At 39.5% G+C, this 27,207-nt stretch overlaps 1 protein-coding gene across 1 annotated transcript in view; it reads right to left on the reverse strand.

Annotated features, from left to right (window-relative positions):
* DCBLD2 (discoidin, CUB and LCCL domain containing 2) overlaps positions 1-25,929 on the reverse strand; it is a 47,986-nt gene extending 22,057 nt beyond the window's left edge. The window contains exons 1-5 of the mRNA XM_067301397.1: positions 25,773-25,929; positions 7,538-7,765; positions 3,357-3,494; positions 2,106-2,157; positions 712-784 (exon numbers count right to left, since the gene is read on the reverse strand). Of these exons, the coding sequence (XP_067157498.1) occupies positions 712-784; positions 2,106-2,157; positions 3,357-3,494; positions 7,538-7,765; positions 25,773-25,881 (600 nt within the window). The 5' untranslated portion in view covers positions 25,882-25,929. The remainder of the gene's footprint in view (positions 1-711; positions 785-2,105; positions 2,158-3,356; positions 3,495-7,537; positions 7,766-25,772) is intronic.
* Between the last annotated feature and the right edge of the window lie 1,278 nt (positions 25,930-27,207).

A 27,207-nucleotide genomic window follows, 5' to 3' on the forward strand; every position in this document is an offset into this window, starting at 1 on the left:
GACAAGTAGACACATAGGTTTAATTTAATTAATTTAATAGCAAAATGATAATTGCTTAAAAATAAACAGAGCAAACAACTTCCAGTCCTATGGCAGATATGTTAATTCAGTTACAAAAGCTTACATCTGAAAAGTAGTGGCAAAAATTTGCATTTGCAGAGTTCTAAGTAAACAGAACATTTCTAAAGGTGTTACCTGCCAGTTTATAAAACTATTCATTTTACAATACTAACTCTCCTGTTTTGTTTTGTAACCAATTTTATAACTGCTGAGTGTATTTTATATCTCATTTTGTGATAATAAATTAAACAATCACAGACAGGCTTTGTGTAGAGAGGTATTAGGGCGTCAGAAATTAGAGGACACCATTAAAAAACTGGCTTTTTCTTTATAAACGTGACCTTTACGCACTTGAGAAAGCCAACAAAAACAGAATGGGAAGCATGAAAGAATATTTTGGTGATCCACCTTTCTCAGCAGACTTTGCAAAAATGTTTGAGTCTCTAGTATGCTACGCCACTTCTTGGAAGTGGCCGCATCTGAAGAGCCAGACATTTAGCAGCTGTGCAAAAAGTTAGTAGCACGCTATTCACTTTAAGGGGTACAGCTTCCAGAACCAAGGCAGCAGAGCTAATGCAGATACCTATAATTTCAATCATATACGCATTTTTACCAAAATTCACATGAGCCCATATTATTAAGTTTACTTACATCTCTGTATCCATGGGGAATAGTCCCAGAAATATCAGCAAAAGGAATCACACATCCAGCTGGACAATACTTACTGGAAGAGAAAAAAATATCAAGTCAAGATATTAATAAAAATTTTCATAAAATTTTTTTTAAAGGAGGCAGCATTTTTTGATTTGCTATACACTATGTTATCATTCGTATACCACTATGCGATAATATATCCTAATTCAAGACAGATATCAAAACAGACAAAAACATATTCAGGAAGAGAAGTACACAACAGGAGAACAGGCCTTTGAGAAGACAGTTAAAAAATATCTCAGCTGAAACAGACAGTTCCAGTTTGAATGTAGTAAATGAATAAAGCAAACACATGTATAAGTACCAATATTTGTAAATTTATTTTATGAATTAAGACTTCTATATCTACACATTCTGCATTTTTTTAAATAGTGCATCTGAAAAGTAATGCTATGTTATAATAGCTTCTGGCAATGCTTTGATCATAAAAGAACGACCAAATTTAATTTATACCACTATCTCGTGGAAAGACATCTGCACCTCTGGTGCAAGCCCACGTTCACATTCTAGTGCTATTTTATACTGCGCATACAGAAACTATTAAATCTTAAAGATTCAAAAGTGAGCTGTCAACATTTTTCACTGCAATTCAATAACTGAAAGATGCTGCAGGTCCCATGGAAGTGGTGGGATCTGCAGACTGCAGCACATGTCGAGTAAGGGCAGAACCCTACAATGAGAGTCCTGTTTTGGAGCTTGGGAAAATGAAAGAGAAATGCAAAGGTTGCACCTTGAAAGGTTTCATGATGCCAGGACTTAAGCTCTCCAAAACGTTAAGTTTACAGACTTCATAATAGTCTGCAGCTTTAAACACTGCCCTTACTTTATATGGAAGTGGGGAAGGAGAAAACAGGGAAATGACCATGTTTCCTTTATCAGAAATAACAGCATTTTATGTCTCTACAGAACCTCATTAATTCACATCAAACTGTGAGATGGGTTTGTCATTTTTTAAGCCATTTCACAGTTCAGTGTTCCTTTGAGAACTGTAATATGAATTTCAGTATTTAAGGTGCATACATGCTATAATACATGTTTGTAAAAGCAATATTCCTTCTATGGGAATAAGATACTCTAACAGCTTCTATGTGTTTGTGCAAATTAATGAGATTCTACCGCATACCGCACATAAGGTAACAAAATGGGAGAGAGGGAGGAAGAAGGAGCGCAAATGTCAAAATTATTCAGCTCTAATCCTAATTACTTTGTTTCTTAAGTCTTCTGGACAGCCAGCTTTCAAAATGCATCAGGTATAAGTAACAGAGTGAACAAGAAGCATTACAGTGACTTCAGTAGAGAGGAGGAGGAGAATGTTGTTAAAACAGTCTTACTTGAATTCTGGTTCAGAAAAGTGACTTGCGTTGTCTAAACAGGTAATTAGGTCTGGAAAGAAAAAATGTCAGGTCAAGAGGATGATAAAGACAACAAGTCTGAGTCTGATTTTAAAAAGTGTACAAAAATCATACATCTGAGCCTTTCTGGCTCAACCAAAAGTCTCAGAATGAAAAAACATATTTTTATGAAACAATATCATTGCAATAGATTTTGTATTACAGTAGAACCTTGATAATCTGTCTGAGTAACTGGGAAACCCACTGAGAATATTGTATTGACAAGAAAAGAAGCACTGCAAACACTCCACAAACTTTTGTGGAGCTTAATTTTCATGTACAGCAATGCATTGTAGAACCTATGAAGGCAACAAACATACACTATTTTCACAAGAAACAGAAAAGTAAATTAATATGCTAATCAAACAGGCCTCAGTTTTAAGCATTTAGCAGTCCTGCAGCAATGAAAATGGGCAGCACAGGGAACAGAGTGCCATGTTACTGGCACTCATGACTGATACCTCAAATTTTATGGTTCTATCTGTTTTGTATCAGCACAGACTGTTAAGTCCAAAATACAGAGAAAAACATCAGAAAACCCACATAATTAACATTAAAAATGGAAATTCTTCATCTATTCTTTTTAGAGCTATTTCTAGCAAGGGTTTTCTCAAACTCTGTGCCTTGCAAAGCAATTGCTGGCAATCCTTTGTTTCTTTACGGACTGTGTAAGTTATTCATGCTTACAATCAGTGGAAAGAGATGCAGAACAAATACAGTAGCTTCTTCTAAAGGCTAGAGTCACCAAAAACATGGGGAAAAAACCCGAAATGGCAAAGAAAACTAAAAAGCAGTGAGCAGATCATATAACTAAAGAGTTGCAGGAATATAGGAAACTGTTAATGAAATAAAATTTTCCATGAGGTGGCTTTGTATAAGATATACACATGTCCCATAAGAAAACTTTTCAGAATTGTCTGCTGTCTTGATTATTATATTCTGAATAAATGTATTTCATCCTTTATCCAGACAGCTGTTTCATTCATAACAGCTGACTGTGATTCTTACTTTGTTACCCAGGGAAAGCCTTGATATCAGTTTCTTAAACTACAGTAACTTAAACAGTAACTTAATCGTTCAGTTTCCTTGGCAGAAGTATTAGGAAGACTGCTTTAAAATCCTTCAATTAGAAGCTAATTTCTGAGAACACAGGACTGGGGTCAATTTGTGAGAACAGAATCAGATAAATACCTGACTTGTCAGTGGTTGAATAAGACGCAAGAAATCCTCGCCCAGAAGTGTGTGTTCCACTCATGAACTGTACTGTGACTTCATTACTTTTCGATTTAATTAAACCATCCATCTGAAAGCCAAACCCACAGTATTTTCCTGAGGGAGGGACACACACACAAAACAACATATGTAATAAACATCTCTTTTTCATGTGCAATGTAAACTCACATTACTCCTACTGTATAGTTGAAAACTAATCCATGTACATGATACTAAGGAATGCAGTCAGCGTGCATTCAAAGCAAATAGCAGATTACAGGTACCATATTTATTTTGTCACCATCAACAGGTAAGAGCCTCTCACACCTTTAAACACTTGCAAATAAATGTGACCTTACCTATCTATGCATAGCCCTCACATTTAGTTTTTCAAAGACCACGAGAAAGCTGTTAAGGAAAAGGACCAAGTTAGGGCAACAAGAATCCTCTACAGAAGTGCATGAGAAAAAGCCCCTTACTCTTGCCTCAGCTGGTGGGGTGGTTCTTCCTTGTTTACTGTTTCAGGGTTTCTGTCAACCGCTTTTCTTAATTTTGGACAACAGCAAGCACCATTCATTGCACTTCAGCATTAACATAGAGTCATATCTGAGTACCATTATTATAAACTGTCAAATGGTTAATTTTCCATTTTGCTGCACCCAGAAAACCTAAGAGAGATACTGGAACCAACTTTAAAAAAAAAAGAAAAGGCTGTACCAGCTTGCACTTGTTTTGCATCTGGATACTTCTCTTGCCATCCAAAAAGACTAGAAATAATGCATTTCAAAGTGGGAAGCTGGAATCTGCAGATTTGACAATATCTGCCTATAAAGCCTTAGAATTACTACCAAAAGATTTGACATCAGTTGGATAGATGGCTGTTAAACAGACCCAAGTCAATATGGAGGTCTCCAATCCTACTAACTAGGAACTATAACAAACTATTAACAAATTTATTAACAAGTTTAGAGAAAAATATCTTCTCTTCTACAGGCTCCCAATGATATAAAGCATCTACAACCCTATTTAAGATTCTGCAGTGGATAATCAGAGTTGCAACACCACTTGACATATTTGCCATCAGATAATAAGAATGATATCACATTGGGAATAGCAAAAGAGAAGCCAGACTCTCTTCTGAATTATGGAAAATAACAATATTAAGGTAGAGGGAGTGGGTTAACAGTGCCCTGGAGAATAAGTTGTAAACAAATATGCTAATACATATTAAATGCCTTTAAAAAGTGAACTGCTCTCTCAAATACTATTAAAATAAATTACAAATACAAATTCCTATCATTCTTCAGTGTCTTCTAAATGTTGCTTATTCTGATTTTTTTAACACATGGGTATTTTCTAATGAAAAAAGAAAACAGATTATTTTAACATATTTTAATGAAATTTCTGAAATTATACAAACATAAGCTCACTTTAACTCACTGTGTAAGCTGGTCATCAGTAAGAGTTATAAAGAAATAAGTTCTCTTTTACCAAGGCTCCACAATGATCCTACATTTTGCTCTAAGTCATTATGACAAATTGCATCATTTTTCCAACTAGCTTTTTTTTTTTTTTTATTTCATTTTCAGCCACTGAGTCTTGTTACACCATTGACCAGCATACCTAGCCCTCTCAGGGGGTAGGCTCTTCCCTGTCCCCTCTCCAGATCTTCAACAAACTTTTTAAAAAGGGGGCACCAGAAATGGACAAAATGTGACTGCGCTGATGACCATCAATGCTATATACAGGAGATGTAAAATTACTAATTTGCCTGCGTTTACACATTGAAGGACCCCATAGTCCTTTTGCTACAGCAACACTGCAGGAGGCAAGGGAACTCCCACAGTAGCTTATGCTTTTTGCTCCTATATATCTGGCCTTACATGGCACATACTAAATAAATCCGTCTGTCTGTAGATTGCATTCTGGTGGGATGGCAATGAAATCTGATACAGAAGGCTTCTAGATCTTATTTAAACTACAGGCAAATTTAATACCAAGGATTTAAATCTTCTTTTGGTTTACTGACAAATATTCAAAAGACTTGGAATGAGAGCTAACCCATGAGAACTTTATTAGAAACTTTATCCATTTATCAATGAACTAACCCACTGACAACTCAATTTTGAATCTCAGCAGCTAATTTTAACTCATTTTGTGTTAAAATTGTTATCACTGACTTTCAGATTTTATTTAATAGAAGCATTTCAATGTTAGATCATAACAGCAGTGTTGAATGCAAAGAATTAAAAACTAAGGATAAATCCAGAAAATAATTTATTCCAAACAAATTTAAGCCACTGTCTAATTTCTCCATTGCTTGTTGTTTCAAATATGAACATTTAAGAAACTGCATCATCTGTATCTGTCATTATTAATATCACTGTTTGTTCTGTGAATTAATTTATTAGGAGCAGAACAACACACACATTCACTCAACACACTGTGCTGCCACATCAGCTGGGAACAGCTGAAAGTCAAGAGAAACAAATGAAGTAGAAAATTTACTCGATCCCATTAAATCACTTGTAAAAGTGAATAATGGACCTATCAGAACTGGACGTTCCTTGCCATTTAAGGACTTCAATGTTTTGCTATTTTAGAGCAAGTCTGGCTCAACAGCTCCAAGCACATATTTTCAGACACTCTCACCTAGGCAATAGTTGGACAAGAGGTTTAAGAAAGCTAACATTCCACTAGCCTCTTTATAAAAAGACTCGATTTAGGGGGATCAGTATTTGAATTAAACAAAAACAACCCTGCTGAAGTAAATACCTCTCTCTCCACAGATTAAAGCTTTAGAAAAAAATGAAAACTAATCTGCACAATAAAATCTAATTTTAGTGAAGGAAAAATGACAATTCATTTTGAGTTTTTGCAAAATAGTCACAAGGATCTTAAACACCCTACACACACCTTGAAGCAGATTAGTGATTTTTGAAAAAAATGATATACAGTCAGGAAATTCAATTTGTCCTCTCAGAGAAAACTATGGACATCTATCAGAAGACAGGGGATACTTGAAATACACAATTATCGAATGACATCCTTTCAATATCACCAAGATGAACAGCTCAAACCAGAGCTATTTCCATACAGAAAGAAAGGCATTTCAGGCAGGATATATACCTTTCTTCCTGCACCCCCCCCTTTTTTTAAATGAAGATCTTCACAATTTTGGAATGCCTTCTCCATTGCTCACAAGAACTTGGTGACCAAATCTCTGGCCAAGCTGCAGGGAATTGTTTGAGAAAGAATCATAGTGGCATCTCCTTTGGGAGCCTGAAGAATCAAAGATTATTATAGGATGTGTGTTGTATTTAGCATCCAGTTGTTGTATATATGAACAAAAAGTAAGATTTATTCTATCATTATTCTTCATTTTTTCAGTACATTTCTAGGAATTGTGCCAAGAAGTAAGGACAGACATTTACATACACTTTAATAACACAGTAAATAAAATGAAATTGCTTAAGAATAATTAGATTAAGAAATATTCCAGCATTCCCGACCAAGAGCTCTTCTGCTGAGCAGCAATGGTCAGAGTCCCTGAAATGAGCAAGTCACTAGAGAAAGGGACCATCAGACCATTTTGTTTACCACTTTTATTTTTATATATTTATGGTTGCATCTGTACTCTCTCCCTTTACTAAAGACCCCTATAGCATATAGTAGAACATTTCGTTAGCTGTGCTTTCTAGCAATAATATCATTAATAAATTTACTAAAACTGATCTCTGATGGTTGCTTTTCTACTGTGGTGAGGAACAGACAATGCTCCGTTAAGGTAAGTTTTGCAGGGTTCTCCCAGTGAGAGGCTGAGGAAAAAATACAACTCCGATTACACAATTACTAAAATTCCTTCCTCTACCTCGTTTGAGATTCCTGTATATACACCACTTCTCAGAAGACTCAAAAGCCCACACAGTACAAAATGTTGCATGCATATATCCAGGCAAGGTCTCAGACTGCCCAAAATCCAACTGAATTGTAGCAGTTTTCCAGGACTTTAGAAAATAACTGAATATCATACACATAGTAGTTACTCTATGCTCAGAGCAGGTTAATGAAGGGTACTTAAAAGAGTAACAAAAATGCTAACAATATCTTTCAAGTTCTATACAACACAACAGCTTTCAAACAGTGGAAATAACTCCTACCTATCTCTGTCCTGGTGGGGCCAATTCCATTGTGAACTCTTAGGTAACTAGAATGACAAGAATCTGAGTCATCAATATCAAAGTCCCCAAATTTGAGCTGAACTCTCTGTCCGGGCTTTACACGAATTTCCCATTCACAGACAGTGCTATTGGGAGAGGTCTGTGGGTAGTTTATTGAAGCAAGAGTTCCACTTTCATGGCCCAGAACAGTGTGTCCACATCCATCGCCTGCAAAAGAACAAAAATGAGTCAGCTGTATAATGTTCATCTTCAAAGCTTCACTGGTGACTTTGACAGCCTGATCTTTAGCAGTGGTACAATGTCTATTTTGTTTCTTAACCCTAGTAATCATGCTGCAAGAAAGCTCCAAGGCAAGTCACACACAGATACAACAGCAGTTATGACAAAATACCATTTAACTATTGTTCCCTAGTGTTCAAGTTCAGATCATAGCCGATCAGAGTTGCTACAAATTCCTCAACTAGATAAAATTAATCCATAATAACTTTAAAAAATTGCACAAGCAGAACATAAAGTGCCCCTGTTATTTCATGTTTCCTCAACACCTATGTACACAAGAAAACAGATTCTAAAAGGAGGGAGAAACCCACTAATAAAACAAGAGCACATCAGCTTTACTGTTGTTACTGTATTCGTAACATGGTGGGAGAGAACACAAGTGGGAGGACAAGGGATAGCATGTATTTTATTGAAAATAATTGCCAGCTCTGAACATCAAACTGTTGTGGTATTGTTTTCTACTGTAAAACAATTTTAATGCTGTAATTAATCCTTCTGGCTTTTTAGGGAACACAGTGTTTCTGGGTTTGTATAATACATTCATTTATAATTCCCACCTGGGGCCCTCTGTCTAACATTACAGTATTAATTTTAAACAGCAAAAACAATATTAAAGAAGATTTGTTAACAAGTGGGAAAACTAGCACTAATTAAGAAATCTCAAAATCAACTGAAAAAGAGCAAACTGAAATCTATTTACTCAACAGCTCAACGTGAATTGCCACCAGTAGGTAGTACAGGAAGCACAAGAATTTATATGTTGCTTGAAAGTAAGAATGTTCTTAGAGTAGCATCCACCCTTACTGGGTCCTCACAAATCACTGTATCGAGATGTAACAAAGTATTTCTGAGTACAAGGCCACATCCCACAAAATTAACACCTGCAATAACATAAACCCCAGCAAAGTAAAATCTCTAATTTATTTTTGTTAGCACTGGAGGCTAAAAAGCCTATCTATTGAATTTAGTTATGTGAAACAACTAAGCCAGGCACAGCATTATCACCTTCAGGATTTGACCCTAGAAGGTCCAGGGTTCTTTTGGCAGGGAGCTGTACCTGCTACCCTAAAAACAATCGGGACCCTTCAGGATCTTGAAAAGATCAGACATCATCAAGAGTAAAGTAATGTAAGCAACAATACTAAAGTCAATAATCAGATTAGATACACTGCTAAAAAACTGTCTTCACCACCACCCCAAACACATTTATTCTCTGTAGGTCCATGTTGCTCCTCAAAATTCATGCTGTGTATGCAGAACCTACCACATGATTACTACAGAACTGACATTCTGTTAAGATTTCACACTCTAGAAATTCAGAATGATCAACATTATTAGTACTGGTAGGTGTTTGTTGTAACAGCTAAAACTTACAGACTGAAAATGTTTCATAGTACACATTTCTGCTCCTCTACTAAACTTAAAAAGTAATCCATGCTTTATGCACAAAAGCTGTACAGATATTTAACAATTTTAACTACATTAAGAAATTCTTAATATGGATGGATTTCATGCAATACTAAACAGAACAGTAAGTCCAATGCACTGAAGTAACTTGGGAAAAAAAAAAACCCTGTAAAACTGAAGTATGTTTGATTAATCTGCTTGCAAAAGCACTTCACTCTTAGTAACAAAAACTATTCTCTTTGTAATCTGAGTACCTTGAAAGATAACTTCAAGTTCTAAAAGCTAGACTGCTGCTGGTATATGTGGTATTACAAACAGATGCAAGCTGCAAGGTTTTTTCTGCTAGCAATCTTGACTCAAAAGGATTCACCTTCTTTTAGAAAAGGTAACTGGAATATCTGCTTTAGTACAATCAAAAGTTCAATTTGCAAAGCTCTCATTCAGCAATGTTCCTCTTTATCTGTTTTTAGCAGTTTGCTTTAAAACAGTTTGTTCCATCCCCGACACACATTATTTCCATTTGGGTGATAGCTGATGAATTACACTCTACTTAATTTACATTTCCCCTTAGCAAAAAGTATTGTACTTTACCTTCCTAAATTGGTATTGTTCTAATATATGAATACACAATTGTCCAATGTTACCAAAGTGGCACATTTTGCTTATTATTTTAATCCTGGTTTCTTTCCAAAGGCATGTTATAAACCTAAGAGCAAATGAAAGACTTTTTATTCAAAACCTGTATGGCCTTGGTTTATTAGTTAAGAAACTTCTGAGTGTCAGACGCCTTGTTAGTCACAATATGATTAACGTTCGGGAAAAACACTGGCGCCTTTGCTAGAAAACCTGACTTTTCATCAGCAAATATTCATACAAATTACAAAATACATGGAACATACTACATTAACAACAATTATAATGATAAATAAGTACTATGCCTTTATTCATGCTGATATTTGTGGCCAGTATTTCAGAACTCTTTACACTGAAGACATAGAAAATTAATTTTCAGGATAAACCACAATCAATTTTAGGTTATGTCCTAAATAAAAGCAACAAGCCAGTCAACCAATTCTCTGTGCTCTTCCTGTTCCATGATTGGGGCATGCAACTGCTCATTTATAGGCTGAAAATATTATGTAGGTACGCTAATCCAGTGGCCTTTTGAACATGAAATCATAGCGTTGACCTCCCCAGGCAGATATGTTGTCCTGAGTTCATTACAAGGAAAATTCATTGAGTAGGTAAAATGCTTGCAAGATCTACAATACCTGGCAGGTAATTATTTCTTGTTTCAATGGGGCCATTATTGCAATGCAGTAACCACACAGAAACACTATTTCTTACAATCACATATCTTTGATTCTTCCCAATACTTTTGTTTCTTCAGCATATGTTGCTGGAAGTCAAAGACAAAGGAGAGCTCTGGTCTCTTCTTTGACTCAAACTATACTTAGATTGCAAATTTCTCCACTTAAAGGCAGCAAAGAACATGCCTAGCACTCGGTTAAACCATTCTCTTCACTGGTTTGCTATTCAGCTGTCTCAGAAACATGGAACAATACCAGTGCTGCATTTGCCTGGTGAACATGACACACGCTTCTTAAGAGAAAAACAAAAGAACTGCAACACTCCCATACAAAAACAGACAAAAACCCCTTACATTTTTAGGCCTTAAAATGCAAATAAAATATTGCGAATTTTAAAAAGATGTCAAGATGTTTGTTTTAAAGACATCGCTAAGAAATATCAAATTTCCCCTCATTCCTTGGAACTTTCAGTCTTGCTTCCAGTGGCTAGAAATAAAAACTTTCTAATGTGTGTCTCTCAATTTGCTGGAAACACAAATCTCTAATCTCCCTTTTGTTGCAGGTTTCCTTGAAAACAAGCAGGCCAAAATACTTCTCTGATCTATGTACACTAGAGAACTTGCTCTCAAATCTTGCTGTGAAGAAAAACAAATGCCCCTGAACTGCGTCTACAGCATTGTCTAAGGTCATTGTACCATGAAGTCAATTTTAAAAGTAGCTCATTCTGGCCAGATATTTTAGATCTCTTTTTTTTGCTATGTGTTTCATTTAGGTTAGTGATAGCAGAAGTGCCAGACACTTCATGCCTGAAGAATTTAAAGATTACCATTGCATGTCTGGCACGCAATATACAGTCTGCCAAGGACAGCATCATCATTCAGGAGCTATTTGAAAATTTCTAGAATTTACTTCCAGTGAAACCCCTGCAGAACAATGAAACCTCATTTTATTTTATTGATTCTGAAAGGCTAATTCTTGAGTCTCCCTGTATAAATGGTGCTTCATCATTTCTGCCAAAGTTGTATAAACACCACCAATCATCCCCAGAGACACATATATATATATCCTTTATGGGGGGAGCAATCTGCAATGCTCAGTGACTTCTCCAAGAAAAAGAGAAAACACAAGCGTTCTTTGCACTTTAGCCATGCGTATAGCAGCATTGTCTACTTTACATTTGGAAGTTATTAATTAAGCACCACAGGATCTTTTGCTTCTGTTAAATTGTGCACATGAAAGTAGAATATCTGAGATCGCATACACAGACTGATGTCAAGTCCTAAATCAGTTTTTCTCGAATGGGATGACAGTGTCTTTTATCAGCCATCAGTACCCAGCTGAACAGGTCCCTTGCTTTCTTTCAGCCTTCTCCATCACACAACAGACCTACGGCATTTGCACAATAGATCAACCGCTTCTCAGAAGCGCCAGATTTATTTCACACGTACACATTACACCTGGCATTTGCTGCAAGGTCTGCACACATGCATTGAACTTGGTGTGTCCTGGGGACCATGGTCACGGCAAACAAAAAACCACAGATCCTCACCAGAACAGTGTGCCAGAAACATTGGCGCCTCTTAAGAAGCTGGTAGAGGAAAGCAGACTGCTGTTGTCAGGAGAACCATTCATCTGCTCTGGCGGAGCCTCCAAATGCAGCCTGGATGAATTATCCTGACAGATTACATATGACCCCTGGGTTATGGCACATGGATGTCTGATGTAATCATGCAGATGATTTAAAATATCTTCTCATACCCAAGTTCTTTACATCAACAAAATACAGAACTTGAACCAACACAAACACATCAGAATGCACTCGATCAGAAGAAAATGTGAAACTTAATATAATGAGAGGATATGCACATGCAGAAGCGGGGGCTAAATATTCTATTAATACCCACGAAAGAGATTGACTTCAACTATAAAAGATAATTAATCAGAACTTTTTCCCCCTGAGACTGCCTGCTGTTAATGACTGCTAATCTTGTTCTCACTACCCAAACATGTTAAAAATGAATCTGGAAGACTAGAGAATCCTTACTCAAAGAAGAATGACAAAACAGACTTCAGACAGGTTAAGATTACACTCTATAAAGCATAACTGATGCATATCAAAACATTAGTCTCAATTTTAACACGTGGCATGGCCTTTAGAAGACAGTCAATTTAACCAGTGGGTTTCCTGAGGAAATTTTACAGCTATAAATTTATGACCACATACAGGAAGTAATTTTATCTTTCGTAACTAAGTGATGGCAAAACCAGATCTATCAGCATTATTTAAGCAAAAAGATACTTTAAAACATTTATTTTAGCTCTAAATATGCAACTCCTTCTGATTTACAAAAAGACACTGCATCTCCTTTTACCGCTCTCAGTGGGAACAAGAAAGTTTGAACAACCACCAGAAAATTTCCATGAAAAACAAACACAGAAGAATTAAGGCCACAGAGAAGAAAAATTGCAAATAGCTTTTTAAGGTTTTTTTTTTTTTAAATGTTCTTATTTCTGTCCTTCAAACTCGGTGCTGTTTCTATCAAAATCCACAGAACTATGTTCTTCAGGAGGGAATCTGCTCATCCGTCAGAGTTCATTTTCCTAACAAGCCAACAAGCACACAGTCCACCTTCACCTTTATGCTATTCATTTGCCTCAGTAAAACACTGGTTTGGAGCACTTCATCCCACTGCAGATATTTCACAACATAAAATACCCCATGCCTTCACAAGCAAGGCCATAGCTCAATAAACACTTCACGGCACTTAAAGTCAGTGCAGCCCCGAACAAAAGCAAGCCTTGTCCGCCTCTCGCTTTTAGCCACTTCTCACACCTTTCCTGGTACTGGAGTAAGCACTTCTGCAGCCACATGGTAAACCAGACCAAGGACCTGAGATAAAAATAACTGGTAGTTTTAACCTAGAGCAACCCTCCAACTTCCTTTAGTGCACAAATGTACCAGTGCCTTCTCTAACAGAAGGATGGGATAGTGTAAGGCAAGGAAATGCCAGAGACTACTTCTTTCATCAGCACTGCCAGTCTGTGCTGGCATTTTAAACTCTCCTGAAACTGTATTAATCCCAATCAGGAGCACTCTACCGTGGGGCACTCCTAAAATAGTCACTAAATTATAAGGTTGAGGTGCTACAGAGATAAGAATAAAAAGAAAGGTAAAACACAGTAAGGATTCTGCCTTTCAAAATGTTTGCAGCTCATGGTAGCAGGAGGCAAAAGACAGCTGCAGCTTCTTGTTCTTGTAGCAAAAGTACAAAATTTAAGATGTCATTACAACAAAATTTAACTGTTTTAATTCGCAGCCCTAGCCACATGCTGAGCTAGTGATACTTAGCACTTCATTATTTTTATCTGTACACACAGCTTTTCAATCACCATCCCTGGAAACACAGTCTTAGCTTTCAGCCACTGAGTTTATTTGACATAAAAAGCTTAACACTTAGCCTTGCTAAATTCAATATCCAGAATATGGTAACATTTTAAAGCAGAAAGCTCTCACATTATTACACTGTCAGAGAAGGTAAGACATTTGCTTCCTCTGCTATCATGACTGCTTCAAAAAAAACAGAAAAGAAAGATCAACTTGTGTTGCAGAACTTTTGCTTGCTGATGTTCAGGGAATGACGTGAATGAAGTCCCCAGGGAACAGCTATGACTTGCTTAAATATCACCCAGGCAAAAGCAGCCTGCAAAGACAGGCTAGCCATGGAGAAAAGTGTTTTACGTGAGGATTCTGTAATACTGCTCTACTTGCAATAACACAAGCTGCAGAAACCCTCCTGATCTGCTACCCATGCTGAATCATAGTGACAGTTCAAATTGTGTGTTGTCTTTTGTCTGGCACATGCAGCTTGCCAGCTTCCCAAGACATATCGTTTACTTAGCAATCTGCCCTAACACTTTCATAAAAATAAACACTGTTGTGCTTCAATCTAAGCACTACATAGCAGAAACGCAGCTGATGAAGGAAATGCAAGACACACAGATGGTCATGCAAAACTGCATGTCAGAATAAGCAGTATCCAAGGTCAGAATAGACCCCAAATCTTTTGTATGTCTTTCAAACTCCTCATCACACCAGGACAGAATGAAATGTCATGCGTCCCAAATATGTCCAACCCTCAACAAAGAAGTGAAAAACTCTCCAGTCACTCCAGCAATTCACAGGCTAAATTAACACTACAATCATCTTTTCCTCTCTTCCATTATCACTTTGTAACCAATACCACACCACCCGTGCTGCAGGTCTACAGTGGCATGAACTGATCTAAATGTGAGCTTCCGCAGTACCATCTTCACTTCTGCAACCAGCTATGACTTCCTCCCCTGCCCCTTGCCAGCGCGCACTGGACCCTTGTTGAGCTGTGCAGCAGTTTTATCCCCAGGTTGCCAGCCTACTTGCCTTCTACTGAGTAAATAGGTAAGTATGGATAAGCAGGGGTCTGACAATCACCGGCGCCCATAGAGCGGAGAAGATGGGAGGCAGGGGCGGAGAGGGCACAACAGCAGCAGCCAGCTGTAAAATCATGTTTGGCTACCATGGAACCAATGGAGGGTGGCAGGAAGGAAGCAGGTAGCTTTGGGCAGATAACAGCAGGGCAGCTAGATGCTTTCAGAAAGCAAAACACAGTTGGAATCAATTGTACCCACTCACTGCACTGAGAACAGTGACTTTAAATATCAGTTCCTAACGATCTCTAAAGTTCGCAGTCCTGCTGATGACACATTAACATATCACATCTCTCCACCAATATTTCCTTCTGCCTGTGAAGCTGACATAAGCATTGTCTTAGTTTCTAACACACCTTTTCCATATTAATTTCACAATTATGATAGACTGTTTGGGGTTTTTCTGTTATGAACAACATGGCTTAATTCCACTGTCATGAAATATAATCTACAATTTGTTCTTGAAGATATTGTAATTCTTTCCTAATTTTGCCATGTAGATGATCCATTACAAAAGAAGATGTTTTCATACTTGTGATCTTCTATGAATACAATCCATAAAACAGACATTATGTACCAATGAAAAATAAGAGGATTAATGGGAAAGATGACAGTAAATTTACTCCCTTGAGTCACTGTTCTTCAAGTGGCAAAATTACAATGCCAATGGTGTAACAAGAGCACATAGGAAGTCAGTAACATGTGAAGCCCCAGAAAAAATTATCTACAAACGCTAAACTTGCCCTTCAGTTTTGCTGTAACTTCTTCACAGCAGGAAAAAAAAAAGATGCTATGTACTATAGAACCAAAGACCTTGAAAACAGCTCTTTAAAAACAAAGAGATAAGGAAACTAATGAAAATGCTTTATCTGACCTTTTCAAATCTACTTGAGAAAACGATAAAAATCTAATCACCATTGGACTTCACATACAAGTGTTCAAAAGCGTTACATTTAATGCATCTCTCTTCCCCACTTGTGGAACTGAGCCATGTTCTGACACCTCTATACAACAACACACAAACAGCAGTTAACAGATAATGGGGCTCAGTGCTTCCTCATTTCACATAATTCAGATTTATAAGAGAAAAGTTAACTGGCAATGGCTGCTTGTCACCACACTGAACAAGGTAAGGGTTTTTTTCCACATTCTAATCAATTTGGAGCAAAGTTAAAATAACCAGATACAGATTGAACTGGCCACAGTCCTGCTGAAGAGGCAAGAGCTGCCAACTCTGACAGCCCCTGCAGACTTGCTGGCAAGTCGAGGCGCACAACATTCTCCACAAACATGCTGCAACACTGCAGCCAGCTATCCTTTCAGAGCTAAAATCTCCTGACTCTAAGAGCAACCAAGTGAAATTGCACCACTGTAATTCATCTTCTATTTCTATTATTTTCCTAATTCATCTCCTATTTCTATTATTTTTCTAATTCATCTCCTTTCCATTCAGAATATTGAGGAACTTTCATCTCCCTCATTCCTGTGGGGTTTGTCTGTACAAAGAATATTTATATCCAAGCAGGTACACAAGTATCAACCCTAAGTCTGTTATATATATCACTGTAGGTCTACCTCAGTATAAAGCTAGAAGTGTAAAAATAGGATGTATTATGTGAACTGTAACAAAATTGCTAAAACAGTCTAAGGCTCTTATCCCCCTCTCTCAATACCTGAAGCAGCAACTGGGCACTGAAACTGCTACTTCTACTCCAAGAAACAGCACTTAAGAGAACTGAAAAGATTTCCTCTTTGTGGTGAAGCAGCCAGTCAGTAACATGTCATGCACAGGGGGGTTATGATTGCCAAATCTGAGAGTAGGAAAACCACAAACAGATCACTGAATATGAGGAGAAAATGGCATTTAGAGATGAAAAGAATTAACCTTTCACATATCTGGAATAATTGTACAAAATATTTACAGGCTTTGTTTAATTGCTAGTCCAAAATCAACAGTATCTGCTCACAACCATTTACAGAAGCACACCAAGCTATTCAAGTTCCCTGTCCCACCACTATTTGATACACCTCCGAGAAATATTAACTCTCACAGCACTTCAAGTAAGAAACCAAGAAAACAGGTGTACTGTTTAGAGAAATGGTTTTATCAGAAGAACTGCTGTGAGAGAGAAAAGTTAGAAAAGAGGATCTATGTGGCTTCATGCATAATACACCCATTTTCAGCCAGGCTGATGGTCCAAAGATCAGTAACTGGAAAGAGATTATCCTTCTGATGGATACTATTCCAATTCAGGATGATAAAAGGCTCCTCCGTGAACTTAGAGTTGATTTGGAAAGAACTTCTCTGGGAAAAAGGTTTAGAAGGAGGGATTAAGGAGAGAAGTTATAAAGCATATGGGAGGGGAGTTATAAAGCATATGGATGATCTGACCATTGAATTTATTAATTTTCAAATTTTTTAGTACTCAAATGGTACATAACCTGAGGAATATGGTTAATCAAGTTGGTCTCCTGTGATTTTGCTGAATCTCACCTATCTGAATTTTCACATCATAAAGAGTGGAGAAATGTTAAAATGCAATACATTCATTTAAAACTTTTACTGGTCAATGAAATAAGCTAACAAAAATAAAGATACCACAGAACAGAAAAAAAATCTGAACTCCTCAGAAATCTAAAATCCTCAACTGATTTTCCAGTTTTTTACTGCTACAACTAACAAAACTGATGTTGTCATACAGTCTGCCAGATAAAAGACAAAATTTCTTCAGTGTAAAGAAAGCACACAGGAAATATTTCTTTAAAAAATAACATTATTTATAGATCATGTTAAGGAAAGATGGATTCACAGAATTGAAAACCTAAAGGGTCATTTAGATTAGAGTATGATTTCTTGTATACCACAGCTCATTAGAGTTGGCTAGTCATGATTTTAACCAGAGTGAATTTAGGATGTTCAATTAAAATTAACTTTCCAGAAAGTTTTCAGACTTGATTTAAAAATAGCTTCAGAAAGAGAATTTTTGAGTATTTCTAAAGGTAGTGTGCTTTAAACACTTGAGATTAAAAAAAAAAAGTTTCTAACTTGTTCTTAAATAAGATACACCTACTTTATTTACGACATATGCGTGAATTCCTTATTATTCAGTCCTATTATTGCCAAGAATGACACAACTAAGTTCATAAACTTTATTCAGCTTACACAAAAACATTTACTAATGCAACAACTATGTAGGCTATCGTAACAATGGTGCAGAACTGAAACTTTCCTAATTACATTACCCTTCAAATAACAAGATGTGCGGCATTTCTATTAAAAGGACAGAGGTTTGTTCAGCTGAAAACTTGAAGCTTAGTACTTTCAGTAAGATACTAAGAACAGAAATTGTAATGATCAACAATCAAATAATTTTAAGAAAATAATGAATACACAAGCCAGTTAAAATGCAAAAACATTTGTCTTACAACACAGACCAGTGAATAGGCTAAAATTAATTTTTGCTGACATGAAAAGGCAAAAGTGAGCACATCTGACCAATATGTATTACCCCCACTTACACAAATTCTGCTTCAAGGAATCCTTGATTTATTTAGATTTTCTTCAACAGAATTTATCTTGTTAAAAAATCACCAAGCTGCTAAGTATCTTTGCACTTCTGATGGTTCACACACTTTGTATTATATTTTAGGTTGTAGTTGCAAATGCATTTCAATCATATAAACCTAGAGAACTCAGCTAAAACTAGAGCCTCACTGCACACTCACAGCGAAACATTTAAGAGCATAGGTTGTCATTTACTGTCAAAGATAAACACTCATACACTTGATTTTCAGGGTACAACTAGTCTCACCCTAAGTCAAAGGGACAACTGATGACTAAGTTTCAGCATTCATCAACTGTTTCTTGCTCCAAACCTCACAGACCGCAAACTCAAAGTAAAATTATTTTAAGCCAGAATCTGCTAAGAAAAAGAATCCACCTAACACAAACAGATGTGACAACTATACAAGCAGAGGTTTTGTAAGAAATGCCAACATGAAGCATCCAAATGCTACAGACTACTGCAGGCACTACCAAGTGCCTGTGTATCAAGTCCAAAATGTAGCCTGCTGAAACAAGCAGGATACCAGTAGCTAAACTGATGTGAAACCAACTCTGCCTGAATTCATTTTTGAAGATTTTAGCAACAATAAAGAAACGTTATCTTTCTGTTGCTCTTAGAAAGATACACACCAAGGGAAATTAAGCGATTGTGCAGAGAAACAGTGGAAGTGACAAATGCACAAAAAGAAACAGTGGAGGTTAAATGTTTCTTGCTCATCCAAGGTCTAGGGTTTGTTTTGTTTTTTTCAAACATTACACGAATAATTTTTCAGATAAAAGCCAATTTCAAAATCAGTGCTGCTTTTGTGGTCCAAATGTCAAATCAATCTCATGCTTTCAAGTATTTTTAATTCAAATGACAAGCAACAAGTTTGAATAGAATATGAGTAACACAGCTTAGATTTTTGCTACAAATAACAGAAGCAAAGCATGAAGCTTAGCAAAATCTGATATTTCAGTCTTGTCATATTAATGAACAGGCTTCATGGACAATAACCCACCACTCTGTATAAGAATCTGTACTGAATATTTTACAGAACCTATTTCGATATGAGTTGCTATACGGTCTTTCAGGTAAACATTACTGCCTTCCCCACTTCCATCAGTTCAGTAATGCATTCTACAGTCTGTACTTGGACAATGTTTTTAAGTACATTCCTGTTAAAAAATGCCTCACTGATGTTTTACAATAATTGATTAAAGAAATTAATCTAAAAGCAACTCTTCATTAGAAAATACAGGAGAGGAGGAAAATCCTTCGACTACAAATTAAACTTCTGGCAATCCTGAGCCGGTGCTTCCCTGAAGTGCAGGGTGTAGCTACAAAGGATACAACAGCTTAAATGTACAGGCAGATCTTACTTGTTCTGTCTCAGCTTTCATTTAAAAACCTTTCAAAATATTGATAAAGTAGCTGACATGGGAACACTTGCAAAGAAGTTGAGCACAGCAGTTCCAACAAGTCAAGGATCGCATTTGTACTGATAATTATCTGAGCTTTCAAAGATGATGCATCTGAGGTAGCACTTAACCAGCTGATGACAGAAACCGTACAAAACAGCAGCAATCAGACTGAAGACCTAACGCATCATTTCCCAAAGCGCAGAGCAGGTGACAAGATTGCAAAAAAGGGAGACTGCTTATTTTTTTCATATGCTAATGACCTAAGAAAACATTTCTCCAAATTTTGAAAGCTGAACACCTCCACCTCCTTTCAGTACAAGGAAAATTGTTTTCCTGAAGGAGACTACACTACTACACTAGAAGGTCACTGCCTTGAGCGATACACAGTAACACTAGCTCAGATATTTGCTTTTTAAAAGTGTGTATATATTTATATAAACAACTTGCATTGTACTGTTTGAGACCAAAGTAAAATGCAATGCCTTCTGGGACCGAGGATGAGAACTATAAGAATGCTTACACAAAACGGTGATTCCTGAATTCTTTAAAGAGGAGTGGACTAAGTTAGCACACCCCAACCTCCGTCACCTCCCAAAGATGAGCTGGTCTGAACAGAATGAGTCCTGCAAAGCAACCTGCCAGATAGGATGGGTCTGCAAAACACATGTACCTTCTGCCCACCAGACCCACTTAATTACTTCAAATAAGGCTAACAGCAACTGGGGGAGGAAAATTAACCTTGCCAAGATTCTTGGTTTCAAAAGATTCCCCTGTATTTTCACCATTTTTAGGTCTATGCTTCCAGTACCAGCTTGTTCTCGCCCAGGAAGAGCATTCTTCCACACAATTCTCACTCCTCCTTCTCCTCACTGCATCAACCTCAAAGGTGCAATGCTGGGAAGCAAGGAAGATGGCATCAGAAAACCTGAATCAGGAGACAGCATCTCAAATTCTGCCAGCTAAACCTGGCAGAACTTTATGCCCTGGTCTTGAAAAATTCTTCCACAATTCTCAGCACAAGGATGAAGGGGGTTTGCCTCAGTGCTCCCGCCCACACCATACCAGTCTCTGAATCCGCAAGAGTCAGTATTCTGCACAACTGCAGCTTTACAACACTGTGCGTTCCTAATTAAAGCTGTCCTATTAGCAAACACCAAATAGTTCAACAGAGGCTCCCCTCCGCCTCATAAAAGACTTACTCTAATGTTAATTTGAGGATAATATATATTTCATCCAAAGTTTGTTTGTTTGTTTTTTTAATCAAAATAATCCTTTGTGGGTTGGGCTTTGACCCTTTTCCTCCTTGACAAGCCCAGCCAAGGACAGCATATACAAAGGGTGAGGAGACATCATCCAATCTCATTGAGCAATAGCAGAAAAGGGCACTTGCATTAAGGGCAACACATGACCACTGCTCATATGGTGGAAGATTTTGCAGTAGTGCTTCACAGTCTCATCCCAGGAGCTCTCTGCAAATGCAGCAGGAAGGCAGCACCTGCACCGAGCTACCCTGGCAGCTGCAATGCTCGCCAGTCCCATTCCAGAAGGAAACCATCTGCTCCAGGACATTTAGAAAAAAAACACAGCTACAGTCTGTCTCCCTCTCCTCCCATCTTGCCCAGCTAATGGATGTGCAGCTAGACCCACCTTCTCTTCCTCTGCTCCCTTTTCCTCTCAAATCCAGCCACCTGTCTTCCAAATCTATAGTTGGAGGGTATTGTTATATCCTTTCATGCTTGAAGCTCACAACTGGAAGGTCACCTTAGTGACAAAAAGGGACAGACATTTATTTCTAAGCCTGAAACAAAGTTTAAGGAAACAAAGTTTACGAAATCACACAGCTAGTTCTAGTCTTCTCATCCACCCCAGTAACTCACTATAATGCAGGAGAAAGGCAGCAATTTCAGCGACAGACAGTTCTGTACAGTAAGTGGCCAGGAAGTCACACTAGTCTCTACAGTCATTTGTTTGAGCCACCAACGGTTGAATGACAATGAGCTATTTTGGATCCTGCAGAGAGGCAGGGCTAGGCTCACTGATCAGCATGTGCCTAATTCTGGACTGATCAGTCACGGCCACAGCTGCCTACTGCCTCGCTGTGCCGACCAGCAGAGGTGAGCAGGGGGCACCAGGAGCACCGCAGAGGCAAGGGGAGGGCAGGCAGGGGAACCGAAAGGCTACAGGGAACACAAAATGGATCTAGGAATACTGCAGTTCAATTACAAGGCACAAAGCTGTGGAAAAATGTTTCATTTAGGCTCAACGCATGCAGAGCTGTTAATTCTTCTACTTAACATTTCATATCACAGTAACTCAGCACCACACATTCAAAAAATGATTTTACTGTGCTGCACTGAAGCAAATATATTTTGAAACTACAGTGATAAATCATTTTCTTTTACTTTCTTCAATGAGGTTTGAAATAAAAAAGCATAACATATTCTAAATGTATATGTAATAACATACTCTAAAAGGTTGGTAACTGTTTAGAACAAGATGCAAGAACACCACATTTCAAAAACAAGCATTCTAAGTTAAATGTTTTTAAGAAAAAGTTGCAAACAAAACCAAACCTGCTTCAAATCACTTTGGGTATCAACTTCAGAATCTAAAGTTTATTTATTTTGAGTTTAGGTCTTTATTCCTATTTTATACACAAATCAGTATCCACTAAGGAACCCCAACAGATGACTATCAAACTATGTGTGGCAACAAAATGAAGTTCTTGCCCCAAAGACCGTACAATCTTCATACCTTCAGAATAACTAAAACATTACTTAACTTCTATTTGAATGAAAGATATGTGGTATTTCTCTCTTAAGCTGTTTTATGATGATTCTTTACAAACAAAATAAGTTAAGTTTACCTAACAAACATGCCATACTGAATTTATGTCAATAGCCAAACATCTGCTAAGAGCACTGTTTTCCAAAAGGTGCTCCAGGAAGAGCAGGAGGCTTATATGGTGCTGGCCTGCTTTCATTTCCAGCTGCTAAACTACATGAAAAACAACTAAAACACGTTAAATATTTTCTTAATATCACTCTTCTTGTAACCAAGAATCACCACAGAGTGGTTTTAAAATTGCAAGAGGGAAAGGACATGACTTGCACAGCAGTCAGCTGGACAGTGTGAGATGTGTGAGAATCTGTAATACAGTACAGAGTACTCTTCTGTTGAGCCTTTTTCAAAGCTTCTGAGGCTGCTCGACCTCATACAAAATGCTCACATTTTCCAAGACAGTAAGGCACTCAGGTTCAAGACCCTGATCCAATGAATGCTGAATTCCATACACTGGATGATTTTCAGTGTGACAGGCGGGGAGGGACCCCAAACCCTAATCCTAAAAGGCAGTACAGTGGACTCCTAGGTGAAAAGTACATTCACCACAGCATTACCTGCACCTTTTTGTTACTAGTTTTGTGTCCATCTTGGAAGAGGAGGAGGAGGAGAACATTAAGCAGACATTTGACCCAAAATTCAGAAGAGTTTCAACTTGTCCAAAACCATATTATTATTATTTTTAAGTCAATTCATACTAGTTAAAGTGCTCTCCAGAAAAGTCTATGAGAAATGAAAACACTATCTTCAGAGCAGGATTTAAATACCACACAATATGTGGCTTACAGCTGCTGAACAGTGGGAAAGAAAATGAATAGCTGCTTATTAACAGAGGATCAGCCTCCCTAATGTAATGAATGAGGCTGGGTTCCTACATAGCATCACCTACTGTACTTTTCTAAAAAAAGCTTAAAAGCAACTTTAACTGTGGAATTTCCTAAGCCTTTGGTACTTTCCTTGGCAATCAAGGCATTCTCTTAGAAGTCTGTGCGTGTATTTAATACACTAACTTAGTAACAGTTTTGTGCAGACCCTTCAAGAGCAAGAGATGGGTTTCATTTCTCTATGGGATTCTTCACCCAAATTAGAACTATGGCAGCATTTTAAAGACACAGGATATGGGCTCCCCAACCTTCTCTGGAAGAAGATAAATGAAAACTATTTTGGCAAGGAAATAGTCCCTCACAAGCAGAACTTTCCTTAGAAGCTCTAATGGCCTCTTATACTGAACAGCATTGTATTCAGTAACAGAGACATGAACCTTAAAACAAGCTCTGCTTTTTGTTGCCAAATGAAATGAAGCTTGTCAATAAAAAAGTTCCCTTCCTTCTCAAAAGTGAGACTTCTGAGCAAGTTTTAAGGATTAACTAGAGTGACACTGTCAACTTGAAACACTGGATATGGGATCTTCAGCAGTTCCTCAGAGTACGGAAAGATAAAGTGAACAGCATATGCAAAAGCCCACCGACCCTTTGACGGACAGACCCACTCCCTGCTGCATGGTTCCACTCCCTCTAGTACACCTTGGACCATGCACTGAGCCAATTCGGCTAACTAATCTGGCAGAAAAATATTCCTTCCCCCTTCCCCCCCCCCCGGGTTATTTCAGTTTTCTCCTTGAGTTACAAGCTCGGTCTGCTCACCAAGGTGTCAGAGAAGCGTCAGGTCAATGCAAGTATTTAGAGCACACAATCAAAAGTGTGATACTCCTGTAGGCTGAACTAACACCTTGCTGCTGTCTGACCCATCTAGCAGCAGCTTTCAAAAGACTACATGCTAAAACACAAGTCGCCCAATTTCCTCTCGGCCACAAATGGGTCTACTCCTCCTCCATCACAGATTTAAAGAAGAATAAATGACAAGTATGCCAATTGCTTTCTATCATTAGATTTGTATATGTATGGTAGCACACCAAAAAATATTAACTGCAGTTAGCTGGAAATAACATGAAAAAGCAAGACAACATGACTAATTTGTTCTACAGACACTTCTCTGACCTTTTTCCATTCAAGGAGTCCGTTAAAATATATGTTTAACAGTATGCCACACATATTTGTGAGTCCCAGAGTAGAGTTTGTGACATTTAAATAAGTTTTCATCTCTTTTTGAGATGCAGAGAAAGAGAAAACTGTGTGAAAATAAAGTTTAGTTTCTGAAATGAAACCAGACTTGTGCAAGATGCAAGTCTAAATGAAGACTATAAAATATCTTTTCTCAACTCTTATATTCGCAGAAACGAAAGTTTCAAGATGCTGTCAAAACATTCACTACCACCACTTTCTTCCAAGCATATGATCAAAGTGACAGTTACTGTGGCATCCTCTGATCCTCTGCCACGAAGTGACCCAATCGTGCCTTGCAGTTTCCAACGCGCTGAAGTCTAACCAGTCCAATTCCACCCGAGGCGGGGAAATGGTACCAACTTCTCTAAACCCAGCTCCCTTCTCTACCGTGGGCTCCGGACTCTCGCCGCAGCACACACTTGCACGCATTCTCCGAGCTGGTTTTCAACACAAACAGCACGGCCCTTCTGGCCGCCTCGCGGCTCGCACGGCCTCGCGCAGGGCGTGCGGCGAAACCCCAGGGCGCCGCTGCCGCCCGCAGGAGCGAGGTGGCTCAGACACGCCCGCGCCCCGCCGCAGCCCCGCCGCAGCCCCGCCGCAGCCCCGCCGCAGCCCCGCCGCAGCCCCGCGCTCCTCCCGCCGCCTCGGCAGCCCCCGGGGACGCCGAGAGCCGCCGCCCCGCCGCCGGCAGCGCCCCCGCGGCGGGGAGCCGGGCAAGCGGGGGGCTCCGGGGCTGCCCCTCGGCCCTTTGTTCGCAGGGGAGCGGGGCTGGGGCGGCGGGGCCGCACGCTGCGGGTGGGGGCCGGCGGGGGCAGCTTCCCGTCCCCGCGGCGGAGCCCCGACCCGGCCGCTCCCCGCGCCCGCGGAGCTCCCGCACCCACCTTTCTGCGCCCCGGTGCCCCGCAGCAGCGGCAGCAGCAGGAGGCTGAGGCGGAGCAGCGAGGCCGCCTGCCTGGTCCCCGCGGGGAGCGGCTGCCCCGGGCTCACCATGCCCCGCGGCGTGGCCGGCGCTCCGAGGGCATCGCGGGCTGCAGGGCGGCCGGGCCGCGTCTCTGCCCTGCGCCCCGCCGCCGCCGCCTGCGAGCGAGGCAGCGCGCGAGCGAGCGAGGCAGCGAGCGAGGCAGCGGGCGGGCGGGCGGGCGCGCGCCGCCAACCGCCGCCAACCGCCCCCTGCAACCGGCCCAACCGCTTCCGGGTGCGCGGCGCGGCCCCCAGCGGCTGCGGGGCTACCCCGCTTCCTGCCGCCCCCGCGCGAGGGAGGCCCGGCCCCTCCGCCCGGGGGCCGTCGCCTCTGCGCAGCGAAAGCCCCCGGCCCCGGCACCGGCTCCGGCACCGGCCCCGCCGGAACCAGCCTCTGGGCTCCCGCCGGCCTCCCCGGGCGCGGCTCACCGCCCCCAAACTCATCCCGTCGAGAGTTAACGCACCGATCGGGTTACCCCTGGCTTCCCTCTGTACCTTCTCTCGTCTACTTTGTCACTCGACCAAGAATATTTTACCTTTTTTGGGGGCGTTTTTTCCCCAAAGTGGACATGCAAGTGAAACAAAACTGCCTGGAAAAATAAAACTGTGGAAACGCGAGTACTGGTGTTGCTAATGAAACAGAATGAACTGGTGTTGCCAGTCGCCATGCATAAACATTACAATTTCAGCTCTAAAAAAGCAAGAGATTGGCTAAGAAGTCTCAAGACATTGCAATTTCAGCTCTTATCTGTCTTCTAGCTTTTGAACACTCACCCTGTGTAATTGGACGGGCTTGCTTTAGAAGGCTAAAATCACCCATGAAGACTAGACACTTTTAAAAAACTAAAGTTTCAAGTCTTACAATCATGACAAAATGGCAAAATACTATTTTTGGAGAGACTTACAGTAGGTGGTTTCATACTGAATTAGTTCCCCTTGGTTGTCATGAAAGCATATTTGGGGGGAAAGAAGCACCCTAAGCACAAAGGATAAAAGGATAAAAGAATCAGCTTCATCATCACTGAAGGGCATAAGTGCCCTCATTACATATTTTTCAGTGGTAGATAAAATAAATGTAATCTGCAGATGCTGATGAAATATTGCATGTCCACACTTCCATACTCTCTCCTCCAGCCCCAGCTGTGCCCCTTCCCAGCAAGTTAAGAGGGCCGAGAGGAAGGGTGCGAGAGGCACCCGCACAAACATCATTTCACATTTCTTTCAGCTTCGGAATTGAAACCTTCTCAGCCCGCTGCTGACCCTGCTCTCTCTCACAGCAAGGCAGATGGGATTTGGGAGACCACAGCTTCCAAAAATCAGCCTCTCTGCCGGTACAGACCTAAAGGATTCATCTTT

The sequence above is a fragment of the Apteryx mantelli genome, chromosome 1 (assembly GCF_036417845.1).
Source record: "Apteryx mantelli isolate bAptMan1 chromosome 1, bAptMan1.hap1, whole genome shotgun sequence".
Lineage (NCBI taxonomy): Eukaryota > Metazoa > Chordata > Aves > Apterygiformes > Apterygidae > Apteryx > Apteryx mantelli.